The 13,475-nt window shown below is 43.9% G+C and overlaps 1 protein-coding gene across 1 annotated transcript in view; it reads right to left on the minus strand.

The window, feature by feature from the left end:
- PRPF8 (pre-mRNA processing factor 8) overlaps positions 1-2,211 on the minus strand; it is a 36,494-nt gene extending 34,283 nt beyond the window's left edge. Inside the window, exons 1-3 of the mRNA XM_081220546.1 lie at positions 2,131-2,211; positions 1,827-1,937; positions 922-1,090 (exon numbers count right to left, since the gene is read on the minus strand). Coding sequence (XP_081076672.1) covers positions 922-1,090; positions 1,827-1,926 — 269 coding nt within the window. The 5' untranslated portion in view covers positions 1,927-1,937; positions 2,131-2,211. The remainder of the gene's footprint in view (positions 1-921; positions 1,091-1,826; positions 1,938-2,130) is intronic.
- Between the last annotated feature and the right edge of the window lie 11,264 nt (positions 2,212-13,475).

The following is a 13,475-nucleotide window of genomic DNA, read 5'->3' on the forward strand; positions in this document are numbered from 1 at the left end:
AAAGATGTGATACATCTATACCATGGAATATTACTCAGCCATAAAAAAGAATGAAATAATGCCATTTGCAGCAACATGGATGGACCTAGAGATTGTCATACTGAGTGAAGTAAGTCAAAGACAAATATCATATAATATCGCTTATATGTAGAATCTTAAAAAACAGTGGTACAAATGAACTTATTTACAAAACAGAAACAGAGTTACAGATGTAGAAGACAAACTTATGCTTACCAAAGAGGAAGTGGGGGAGGGATAAACTGGGAGACTGGGATTGACATACACACACTACTATATATAAAACAGATTACTAATAAGAACCTACTGTTGGGACTCCCCTGTTGGTCCGGTGTGTAAGACACCATGCTCCCAATGCAGGGGCTCAGGTTTGACCCCTGGTCAGGGAAATAGATCCTACAGGCATGCCGCAACTAAGAGTTTGCATGCCGCAACTAAGAAGAAGTCCACGTGCTGCAACTAAAGATCCCGTGTGCTGCAACCAAGACCCGGCGCGACCAAAATAAATTAAAAAAAAAAGAACCTACTGTACAGCACAGGGAACTCTACTTAATACTCTGTAATGACCTATAAGGGAAAAGAATCTAAAAAAGAGTGGGTATATATATACGTATAACTGATTCACTTTGCTGTACAGGAGGAACACAACGTTGTAAATCAACTACACTCCAATAAAGATTAATTTACCAAAAAAAAAAAAAAAAAAAAGCAAAACTGGAAGATGTGGAAATTATGACAAAATTCTAGTGATTTTCTCCCTTCTTTGATAACCACTCAGATGGGCTGTCACAGAACATTAAAGTCCCAAAATGATAAAGCAGCTATCCAGGACTGAAATATAAGAGACAGGGAGAAGGGAAAGGGGCCAAACTCCAAATGAAATACTTCCAGCATGTTCCTTACCCCAAGTACACCCTTTTGTCATGGCGAAACTTCCTGTTGGTCATGTCTCCATGGTCTCGAATGATCTTCCTGACATGTTCTGGAGGCATGTCTTCCTTTTGAGCATCCACAAATCCAAACTTCCGCTTTTCCGCATAGCGCTTGGCCTGCAATTGCTGCCATTTTCGGGCTACAAGGACACCTCAGTTTAAAGAACTGCACACCCTTAGCCTAACCACCCCCGCCTCTTGCCCTAGGGTAATCTCCGGTCAGGATGTATGACAGAGGGCAGGCACCCGGCAGAAGCACTCCCTGACAATTCTCTTGTCTACTCGCTCTGCTTTATTTTTTTTCTTCATCACATTTATCATTTCCTAGCATTTCTGTCATAACATAATTAAAGTTTTTTTTGTTTTTTTTTGTTTTTTGCGGTACCCGGGCCTCTCACTGTTGTGGCCTCTCCCGTTGAGGAGCACAGGCTCCGGACGCGCAGGCTCAGCGGCCATGGCTCACCGGCCCAGCCGCTCCGCGGCATATGGGATCTTCCCGGACCGGGGTACGAACCGGTGTCCCCTGCATCGGCAGGCGGACTCTCAACCACTGCGCCACCAGGGAAGCCCTTAAAGTTTTTTTTTTTTTTACTGTCTATCTCCCTCACTGCAACTTAAACCCTGTAAGGGAAGGGGTTTTGTCTGTATCGCTATTGTATCCTCATTGTCTGGATCAGTGCCTGCAAATAATAGACGCTTTTACTTTTTTTAAGTACATGATTTTAGAGACTTGATTAGATGTAAAAAATAAATGGGGGCCAATAAGTGCACTAACACCTCATGTTTTGACACTTGCCAAAACGGGGAAAGGGGCCAAACCCGCTGCGCGCACGCGCACACCCGCCCCCAGGCGCCGCTCCCGCACGCTTTCTTCACCTTTCTCCTGAAGCTTCTCCTCCGACATGTAGTCTGGCAGCGGGGCTAGAGGGCCAGGCACCGGGTTACCCGGCCCTCGGTAAGGAAATACTCCGGCCATACCCGGAGAATCTGGGGAGCAGCGAAAGAAAAAAATTAACGACAGGGCCCGGGCCCGCAAGAGGGGCAGCAGGAACACGTCGAAACCCACGGCCTGCAGTCCCGCCTCGCTTAGAGTGCGTCCAGCCCGGCCCGATCCCTCCGACCGTTCAGCCCGACCCCAGCCGCGCCTCCCGCAGCCCGGCCCTTAAAGCCCGCCACGTACCCCTACAGCCCCTCACACAGATAGCCGCTTCCCTGCAGGGCAATGGCGGCAAGCCGACGTCCGCTCCGCGTTGCTAAAGCCCGGAAGTGCGCGACGCGGCTTCAGCAGGTGACCCAATAGGCGCCGGTGTGCTCAGACGGATTAGAGAGTTCACCAATTAGAATTGCGATTCTTGCCGGAGGGGGCGGATCCATGGGCGGAAATATTTGGACGCGAGGGGGTGTGGTCGTAATAGGCGCAAGCCCCGCCTTCCGCGTTTCTGGAGCTGTCTCTTGGGCCTCAGCAGCGGCTCGCGTCCGTCCGACAGAAGACCAAGCTTCCAGAGTTTTACTAAATTTGTCGAATTTTGCACATTATTCTGTGTCTATCTCATATATGTAGACTTGAGGTGCAGTACTAACTCCGAGTCAATCAGTCTTTTGTTCATGCATTCATTCATTCATTCATTCAACAATCATTTACTGAATGCCTACTATTGTATCAAGCGTTGGGTGGGGGGGTGAAGAGGGGAAGGGGGTGGGGGCGCCGGAGGCGGGGGGTGGGAGGGGGAAGCCAACCTCAAGGAGCTCCCCAAGAAACTGGGTGGTAGACGAAAACCCAGGCTCTCACAATGCCCTGTGATGGGAATTCGGGGCCAGGGTATATAACCCTGCCTATCATGTCAAGGAGGAGTTAGTCAATGAACCTACAAAAGTAAAAGAGGCCTTGGGGAACAACATTGCCAGGTGTTTTTCCGCCTCCCTCTCCATTCCTATTTTCTCTCTCTGGCAACGACTACCCTATGAAGTGTATAATGAACACCCTATAAATGCTTCTTGACTCCCTCAGGCTCTGTCTATGTCTTGCTGCTTGAATTGCCCTCCAACTCCTGCCTTGTTTTAATTTTCATGCCTCTTGCTCTATTTTCTGATAACAACTTTGAATCTGACTTAACAGATAAGTTTGTTTGAACTCACACCAAGTTTATTGTGGAGGATGCAGAGGACTTGTAACCCATACAGGTTCTTCCGTCTAGTTGGGAATTTGGGACTCAAAAGAGAAAATGAGAAATATGCAAAGGAGAGTCCAGGCAAATACCGGCTGGTGTGGAGGTTCATATAGTTCAAAGAAGAGAGAGGAGCATTATTAAAGATGTGATGGAGGTGGGGGATATGAAGGATTTGAGGAGGTAGAGAAAGAGGAAGGAAAAAGAAATCCCAGGTGGTGGTAACTACTAGGGTTAGAGTTTAGAAAGAGAAACAAGCATGGCATGTTAGGAAAACAGCCAGCCAATCAACCTGGCTGCAAAAGAAAGTGCAGCAGCCTCTTTATGATGTTCATCATTGTCACTGTAGTGAAGTCCTTACCACTTGTATAAGGTCCACTATGTGCCAGGCATTATTCTAAAACCTGGTAAAATTCTAATATTGTCTGTTTTCATTAATACTGTTGTACTAATGTCAATTTCCTAGTTTTGATTGTCCTACTATTGTTATGTAAGAAGTTCTCAGGTGTGTGAAGAGTACACAGGAACTCTCCGTACTATTTTCTAAACAGCATTATTGAGAAATAATTTGCATTCCATAAAGGTCACCTGTGTAAAGTATACAATCCAATGTTTTTTAGTATATTTACAGAATTGTGCAATTATCTCTACCTAGTTCCAGAACATTCTCATCATTCCCAAAAGAAACCTTGTACTCCTTAGCACTCACTCCCCACTTCCTCCCACCTCTTACTCCTCAGCCCTAGGCAACTACTAATCTACTTTGTGTCTCTACAGATTTGCTTGATCTGGATATTTCATGTAAAGGGTATCATAGAATAGTGACTCTTGTCACTTTGTGAGTGGCTTCTTTTACTTAGCATGTTTTTGAGGTTCATCCCTGTTGTAACACATATATATTTTCTTTGTAGAAATGTCTTTTCAGATCCTTTGCCCATTTAAAAACTGAGTTGTCTTTACATTTTTTAGATGCAAGTTCCCTGTCATATATATGATATGCAAAATTTTTCTCCTGTTTTTTGAATTATCTTTTCACTTTCTGGATGGTATTAATCGAAGCAAAAAAGTTTTTAATTTGCATAAAGTCTAACTCATCAAATCTTCTCTTCTATTGCTTATGATTTCAGTGTCAAATCTTAGAAATCATTGCCTAACCCAAGTCACAAAGATGTAATCCTATGTTTTCTTCTAAGAGTTTTATAGTTTTAGTTCTTACCTGTAGGTCTATGATTCCCTTTGAGTTTATTTTTGTGTGTGGTGTGAGATAGGAGTCAAAATTCATTCTTTTACATGTGGATATTCAGTTGTTCCAGCACCATTTGTTAAAAAGGCACTCTTTCCTCTCTGGCAAAAATCAACTGACCATTTGTTTCTGGACTCTTAGTTCTATCCCATCGATCGATATGTTTATCTTTATGCACTCTGTGCTATTTTTGCAACTTCCATATGAGCCTAAAAGGTATTTCAAAACAAAAAGTTAATAATTAGCGAATTTAACCCTCAAAACAACCTTACAAAATAGGTATTATTATCTTCATTTTACTTATGAGAAACCCAGACGCAGAAAGTTTGAGTAGGGACTTCCCTGGTGGTCCAGTGGTTAAGAATCCGCCTTCTAATGGAGGGGAAGTGGGTTTGATCCTGGGTTGGGGAACTAAGATCCCGCAAGCGGCGTGGCGAGACAAAAAAAAAAAAAAAAAAGTTGAAGTCCAACTCTCCCCTTGGCCTCTCATACACATGTACACCCTTCCACTACCCCACCCTCTCAGTATGATTACATTATTCTTTTGGTGAGACTAATACTCAATATTTACATAATTGTGCATGCAGTAATAATAGCTAGCCCTTATATAGCATTTACTCTGTATTAGGCACTATTTTTTTAAACGCTTTTTATGTTTATTTTTATTTTTTTACTGAATTATAGTTGATTAATTAATTAATATATTTATTTTTGGCTGCCTTGGGTCTTCGTTGCTTCACGTGGGCTTTCTCTAGTTGCCACAAGCAGGGGCTACATTTCCTTGCGGTACGTGGGCTTCTCATTGCGGTAGCTTCTCTTGTTGTGGAACACAGGCTCTAGGCATGCGGGCTTCGGTAGTTGTGGCACGCGGGCTCAGTAGTTGTGGCTCACGGGCTTAGTTGCTCCGTGGCATGTGGGATTTTCCTGGACCAGGGCTCGAACCTGTGTCCCCTGCATTGGCAGGCAGATTCTTAACCACTGCGCCACCAAGGAAGCCCCCCAGGCACTTTTCTAAGCACATTAACATTAATTCATTTACTTCTCATGATAATCCTATTATTATCATTCCATTATACAGGTGAGGGTACTGGGGCACAGAGAAGTCAAGTAACTTGCCTAAGACCACATAGCTAATAAGTGGAAAATCTGGGATTTAAATCCAAGTAGTCTGGCTCTAAAAGCCATGACCTAGTGTACCCTCCCCAGCTTTCTGTGAAGGACACAGTATTGGAGTATGTGCCCAGCCTCTGAGATGATCATTTATTTCCCAGGTCTTCAGATACAGCCCTACCCCTTGCTAAGGATCCAGGCTACAGGGAGGAAACCTGCACCTCCCCTCACCCTTCCCTCTAAGTTTTTTTTTGTTTGGTTGGTTTTTGTTTTTTGTTTTTTGTTTTTGTTTTTGTTTTTGGCTGCTCCGGGTCTTAGTTGTGGCCTGCAGGATCTTAGTTCCCTGACCAGGGTTCGAACCCGGGCCCTCTGCCCTGGGAGCGCGGAGTCGTAACCACTGGACCCACCAGGGAAGTCCCCACCCCCCTTAAATTATCTCTCCTACCCCTCTGTCGAGTGCCCTCACCCCCACTGCCTTCTGTCATCAGTAATTTACATGAAGTTAAAATGTAAAAAAATAAAAAAACTTTATTGCAAAAAACTTTATTATGCCTGTCTATACAGACGGTACCCACAGATTTGCAGCTTTTTCAAGTAGTAAGCTATGATTACATTTATTTTCCTATGCAACTGTTTGTTTTGCCCATAGTTAATAGCTGCATTTGCTTAGTTTTCTACGGATTCTGCCAACTTCTCCTCTGGCTCTTCATTAGTTTTTAAATCTCTTTTAAAATGTTCAGACATATAAGGTAGTCTATCAATTTCACCTTCCCCCTCAAAAAAAAGGCTTTCCCAGAGCTTTGTGACCTGCTGTAGTATATATCAGTTTCCCTCTCTGCTGGCTGTACAGCTCTCTTCCTAGGATTCCCCTTCACCAATCGAACTGTGAAGTTCTTCTCTTCTGTGTTGGATCTCCTGTTTTCTACATCTGGGTCTTCCTTTTTCTTTTTTTTACATCTTTATTGGAGTATAATTGCTTTACAATGTTGTGGTAGTTTCTGCTGTACAAAAAGTGATTCAGCTATATGTATACATATATCCCCATATCCTCTCCCTCTTGCACCTCCCTCTCACCCTCCCTATCCCACTCCTCTAGGTTGTCATAAAACATCAAGCTGATCTCCCTGTGCTATGCAGCTGCTTCCCACTAGATACCTATTTTACATTTGGTAGCGTATATATATCAATGCTACTCTCTCACTTCGTCCCAGCTTACCCTTCCCTGCCCCACCGTGTCCTCAAGTCCATTCTCTAAGTCTGCGTCTTTATTCCTGTCCTGCCCCTATGTTCTTCAGAACCATTTTTCTTTTAGATTTCATATATATGTGTTAGCATATGGTATTTGTTTTCCTCTTTCTGACTTACTTCATTCTGTATGACAGACTCTAGGTCCATTCACCTTACTACAAATAACTCATTTTCATTTATTTTTATGGCTGAGTAATATTCCATTGTACATATGTGCCACGTCTTCATTATCCATTCATCTGTCAATGGATATTTAGGTTGCTTCCATGTCCTGGTTATTGTAAATAGTGCTGCAATGAACATCGTGGTACATGTCTCTTTTTGAATTATGGTTTTCTCAGGGTATATGCCCAGTAGTGGGATAACTGGCTCATATGGTAGTTCTATTTTTAGTTTTTTAAGGAACCTCCATACTGTTCTCCATAGTGACTGTATCAATTTACTTCCCACCAACAGTACAAGAGGGTTCCCTCTTCCTTTTTCTTGATTGTCTCCCTCATTTTGATGGAGTGTATTTTCTAGCAGTTTTCTGAGAAGCGTACATGGAAGATAACGTTTTTTGGACTTTGCATGTCTGAAAATACCTTTATTCTGCCCTCATACTTGATTGATGGTTTGGCTGGGTAACAGACTCTACTTTTAAATAATTTTCTTTCCAATTTTTGGTGAAATTACTCCATTGCCTTTTAGCTTCTGGTGTGATGTTTAGAAGTTCGACGTCATTTTGATTCCCGGTGTTTATACATAACTTTTCCCTCCGCTCTGAAGCATTAATCTCAATGTTCTGAAATTTAATTCTGTTGTTGCTTGATGTGAATCTACTTTCTTTCACTATTCTGGGAATTCCATGGATCCATCAATATGGCAACTCGTGTTCTTTGGTTTTGAACTTTTTCTTTCATGATTTCACTGATGATTTCCTTTTTATTTTTATTTTATTTTATTTTTAAGAAGGAATTTCCATCTTCAGGAAACAACTTTATTTATTTATTTATAAATTTATTTATTTATTCATTTATTTTTGGCTGTGTTGGGTCTTCGTTGCTGTGTGCCGGCTTTCTCTAGTTGTGGTGAGCGGGGGCTACTCTTCGTTGCGGTGCGCAGGCTTCTCATTGTGGTGGCTTCTCTTGTTGTGAAGCACGGGCTCTAGGCACGTGGGCTCAGTAGTTGTGGCTTGCGGGCTTTAGAGCGCAGGCTCAGTAGTTGTGGTGCACGGGCTTAGTTGCTTCAAGGCATGTGGGATCTTCCCAGACCAGGGCTTGAACCCATGTCCCCTGCACTGGCAGGCAGATTCTTAACCACTGCGCCACCAGGGAAGTTCTCTTTTTTCTTTTTTTTTCTTTCTGGGACTCCCATTATTTTGATGTTGGGTTTCTTGGACTGGTACCATGATTGTCTCATTTTTGTCCCTAATATCTTCTTTCTGGGAGATTTTCTCAACTTTATCTTCCAACTCTTCCATGAATTTTTCATTTCCAATATCACACTTTTAAATTTCATATACTCTGTTTAGTTCTGTCTGAATTCTTTTTAAAATTTTGGTAGTATATTATTTCATGCTTATGATATATTCCCTTATCTCTCTGAGGAAAATAATGAGTTTTTCTGAAGTTTTATTCTCCATGAATAGTCTTTGCTTTCTCTGTGTTTTCCCATTTTTCATATTCTACATATTTCATGTTAGAGGCTCTCCTCAAGTGCTCATAATTGGTCCTTCAATTAAACTCGTAATAAATACTTCCAATGAAGACAGAAAGATTTGACCTAATTGTAGGGGGAGGGTCATGGAAATGTCTTTAGGAAAAGAAATGTTGGAAATGAGCACTGAGAAGTGAGAATGTATAAGATAAAGGGGGTGGGATAGGAGGAGGGGAGCCAGGAAGATGGAAACAGGGGAGAATGGATAGCCTACCAGGCATTGGGCATTGTCTGTGCAAGGTCCTGAGAAAGGAAGGAGCATGGCATATTTTATTTTATTTATTTATTTAGGCTGTATTGGGTCTTCGTTGCGGTACGCGGGCTTCTCATTGCAGTGGCTTCTCTTTTTGCGTGCAGAGCACAGGTTCTAGGCGCATGGGCTTCAGTAGTTGTGGCACATGGGCTCAGTAGTTGTGGCATACAGGCTTAGTTGCTCCGTGGCATATGGGATCTTCCTGGACCAGGGCTCGAACCCGTGTCCCCTGCATTGGCAGGCGGATACTTAACCACTGCACCACCAGGGAAGCCCCCATGGCATATTTTATAAACTGAATAAAGTCACACAAAGAGTGAAACAGGGAATTCCCTGGCAGTCCTGTGGTTAGGACTCAGCACTTTCACTGCCGTGGCCAGGGTTCAAACCCTGGTCGGGGAACTAAAATCCTGCAAGCCATGTGGCGTAGCACAAAAAAAAAAAAAAAAAAAAAAAAAAAGAGTGAAACGGAAATTACCATGAAATGAATCTGGAGAGTAGACAAGGGGAGACCATGAAGAAGCCTACAGGTCATATCATGAATTATGCCCCTACCTAATAAAGGAGGAGCCACTGGATGGTATTAAGCAGGGGAATGACATGATCCAATTTGTATTTTAACAATCACAGGGGCTTCCCTGGTGGTGCAGTGGTTAAGAATCCACCTGCCAGTGCAGAAGACACGGGTTTGAGCCCTGGTCCGGGGAGACCCCACATGTCGTGGAGCAACTAAGCCCGTGCACCACAACTACTGAGCCTGTGCTCTAGAGCCTGTGAGCCACAACTACTGAGCCTGCGAGCCACAACTACTGAAGCCTGTGCACCTAGAGCTGGTGCTCTGCAACAAGACAAGCCACCACAATGAGAAGCCCACACACCGCAACAAAGAGTAGTCCCGGCTTGCTGCAACTAGAGAAAGCCTGCGCGCAGCAACGAAGACCCAACGCAGCCAAAGATAAATAAATTAAGTTATTTAAAAAAAAAAAATCACAGGGCTTCCCTGGTGGCGCAGTGGTTAAGAGTCCGCCTGCCAATGCAGGGGACACAGGTTCGTGCCCTGGTCTGGGAGGATCCCACATGCCGCGGAGCAGCTGGGCCTGTGGGCCATGGCCACTGGGCCTGCACATCCGGAGCCTGTGCTCTGCAACGGGAGAGGCCTCAGCAGTGAGAGGCCCGCGTATCGCAAAAAAAAAAAAAAAAAAAAAATCACAGACTGACCGCTAAGTGGAAAATAGTCATGAGGCTATCATCATGCCACCCAGGGTAGAGATGATGGTGACTACAACCAGGGTGGGATAAAAGAAATGGAAAGGAATGACTGAATGTGAAAGCCATTCTGAACTCAGTGATTAACTGGACTTGTTGCGGGGTGGGGGAGGTGGAGTGGCATGGCTTGAGGATGATTCTTTTTTTTTTTTTTTGAGGATGATTCTTAAGTTCCTGTTTTATACAGTGAGTTTAGGGCAGTGCTGTGCACAGACCAGGAGCATACAGGAAACGGTATAGGTCTGGGAGGAAATATGCTGGACATCCCTTGGATGTCAGGATGCAACAATCCCCTCCTCTCCAGGTTGTCAGTTCATTAGTCTGTGGATCATTGGCTGACCCATTTCTACATCCCTTACCTCTGGTTTCCCTCCTTTGGATAACTCCAATTTTTCCAGTTTTCCACTTTAACAAAATCCTCATTGCAGGCTCCCTGTAGCCTGGTCCCTGACTTGTTTACTCACTATTATATCTCCTGTGTTCGAGCACATAGTAGGATGTTCATAAATACTTGTTGAAAAGAGAAATAAGGTGGAGTGTGCCAGTAATAGTTAGAGCCACAAAATAGAATGTCACATCTTCCTGGATCGTAAAACTGACAGTTTCACTTGACATTTTGTAAAATTAAAAAAAAAATTCAAGTATTATACTTTTAAGTTATTTCAAATGTTATTTTATATTAAAAGAGATAGATAGGAAAAGATTTTGAAGCAGAATGCAAAGTTCACATGAATTTTTAAAATTCAATATATGTCAAGGAAATGCAGCTGCCCTAGGCTAGGCTCCCCCCGCCATTTCCTCCATCCCCCCAGTCCCCCACCCTTGCTTGCTGCCAGGGTGGAAATATTTGGATTCTAGGAAGAGCCAGGGTTAGGGACGGAAGGGCAGGAGCTTGAGGAAAATGATGGTTGGACAAGCTGCCGAGGAGAGGGAGACAAGGGCTGACTGGCGGTGCTGCTCTGGGCCAGTGCAGCAGCAGTCATTTGTGGCATCCCTGTTCCTGGGCTTCCCTGTCCTCTAGCAGTGCCCTGACCTGGGATCCGGGACCGAGAGAGCCTCTGTGCCAGTCTCTCAGCCTCTGGGATTAGCAGTGCCAACCGGTGAAGTTCAAGGAGGTGAAGGAATCCTTCCAAAGGCACAGACAGGCAGGCCGGCCAGAGCGAGGGGGCAAAGTCTAACCCAAAGGAATCATTTACCATCCCTGGAATGTCAGTTACTACCCCAGAGCCTGTTTTGGGGGGATTTGGGTGGTGGTAGGTGGGGAAGAACCCCTGCAGGGCCCATCATTTCCACTACAAGAATGAACTCCCTTTCTTCTACTTCTAAATGCAGCCCACGTGGCCTGCATTCTTATCTCAGTTGAAAGAGTTCACTCAGTCTGAGAATCACTTCCTTGTCTGCTTCCTGTGGAAGGTGTGGCCAGGGAAGTTTTGTCCCCCACCTGGTTAGAGGCAGGGAACGAATGTGCTCTCAACACTGAATTAACACTGTTCACGTCTGCAGGGGAATGCCGAAACGGACCTCTGCCCTGCACGGTTACTGCATTCCTGAAAAGTGCAGAAATCGATACGATACTTGGTGAATAGAAGTCTGGCTTTCCAACCGAAGAAGCATCCTGACTTATAAATACCACCTCAGACACAATTTATCTGATTTGACTGATGTTCAGTTGTCAACTTTCTACCTTGAAGTTTCTCCATTCCTCAGCCTTCCCATAAAGAAAGGGGCAAAATAGTGTATAAGAAGGATCCCTGGATTCTACTTCTGGCTGTGTCACAAACTAGCTGGGTGTACTTGGATAAGTCACTTAACTTTTCTAGGCTTTAATTTTCTGTAAGGGAATTCCGTGGCGGTCCAGTGGTTAGAACTTGGCGCTTTCACTGCTGGGGCCTGGGTTCGATTCCTGGTCAGGGAACTAAGATACTGCAAGCCAAGCAGCACAACCCCCACCAAAAAAAAAGATTTAAAAAAATGAAATGGTAAGATAATCTTGAAGGTGATGTATTAGTAAAGACTCACTGTTACAAGCGAAAAAAATTAACTCATACTCAAGCAAATCTGGGAGTTGTTTATTTATTTTTGGCTGCGTTGGGTCTTTGTTGCTGCATGCGGGCTTTTCTCTAGTTGCGGCGAGTGGGAGCTACTCTTCGTTGTGGTGCGTGGGTTTCTCATTGTGGTGGCTTCTCTTGTTGTGGAGCACGGGCTCTAGGTGCACAGGCTTCAGTAGTTGTGGCTCTTGGGCTCCAGAGCGCAGGCTAGAGCTTAGTTGTGGCACATGGGCTTAGTTGCTCCGCGGCATGTGGGATCTTCCCGGACCAGGGCTCGAACCCGTGTCCTCTGCATTGGCAGGCGGATTCTTAACCGCTGAGGCACCAGGGAAGTCCAAATCTGGGAGTTGTTTGAATTGTGTAACTGAATGGTCCAGGGGAAGTTCTTGCTTCAGGCAGAGTTTGATCCAGATATTTAAATGATGCTAGAAATCTCTCTCCATATTTGAATCCTCTTTTTCTGTCTTGGCTTCATGCTCAGGGAAGCTGTCTTACATCAACCTACTGGCTTAGCAATGTTAGCACACAGTGCATCTCAGCCAAAAGTTGTAGCAGACGGCAAGGTGCTGAAACTCATAGCTTTGCTTAAGTCATGAGCTCATCTCAGGGAAAGAGGATATGGTGTTCTGATTGGCTACGCCTGAGTCACATGCCCTTTGAAGGGGGAGTGATAGAGGAGCTAGGCAGGTAAAAATAGCAGATGTTGGACACAGGTGCTATCATAGAAAATAAACATACATATGGGCTTAAGTCCAGGCCCTGTCACTAACTAGCTAGGTAATCCTGAGGAAATTACCTTGGTTTCCTCATCTGAAAAATAGGCTGCGTCTCTATTGTGTGGGATTAAATGAGAGAAGGTATCCAAAGGTACCTCGTGAGGTAGGAGCACAACACATGTTCAGCCTAGGATGCTATGACTTGAAGTTAAAGATACTAAACAAATACTTTACTTCAATAAAGGAACAGTTCTTTAAAGAATAACTTTCCTTGTGTAATCTCCTGTAGAGTGAGGGCTCCTAATCTTCAGCCAAACAAACACAGATTTGATATACAACAATGCTTTGACAATTCAGTTATGGAGATTTCTGTTTAGAAAAGAAAAAAGACTTTCTTTTTTTTTTCTGGCCACACTGCGTGGCTTGCAAGAATCTTAGTTCCCTGACCAGGCATCCAGCCCTCGCCCTTGGCATTGAAAGCGCGGAGTCCTAACCACTGGACCGCCAGGGACTTCCCTAATTTTCTTGTTAACTCAAGATAAATTTAGCTAAAAGCTTCTTTTGGGTTCAACTCTTGGCATTTGAGAATCACTATAAATTGTCTGAATCCATTCTCTTGCTCTAAATCCATTCTACTGAATACATTTGATTTGTCTTTTCATAGTAGAGGATCTTAGAACACTTAGGGCTTTTAAAAAAAAATACATTTATTTATTTATTTATTTATTTATTGCTGCATTGGGTCTTCGTTGCTGCGTGCGGCCTTTCTAGTTGCAGC

Source organism: Mesoplodon bidens, assembly GCF_964165515.1.
Source record: "Mesoplodon bidens genome assembly, chromosome: 19".
In the NCBI taxonomy this organism is placed as follows: Eukaryota; Metazoa; Chordata; class Mammalia; order Artiodactyla; family Ziphiidae; genus Mesoplodon; species Mesoplodon bidens.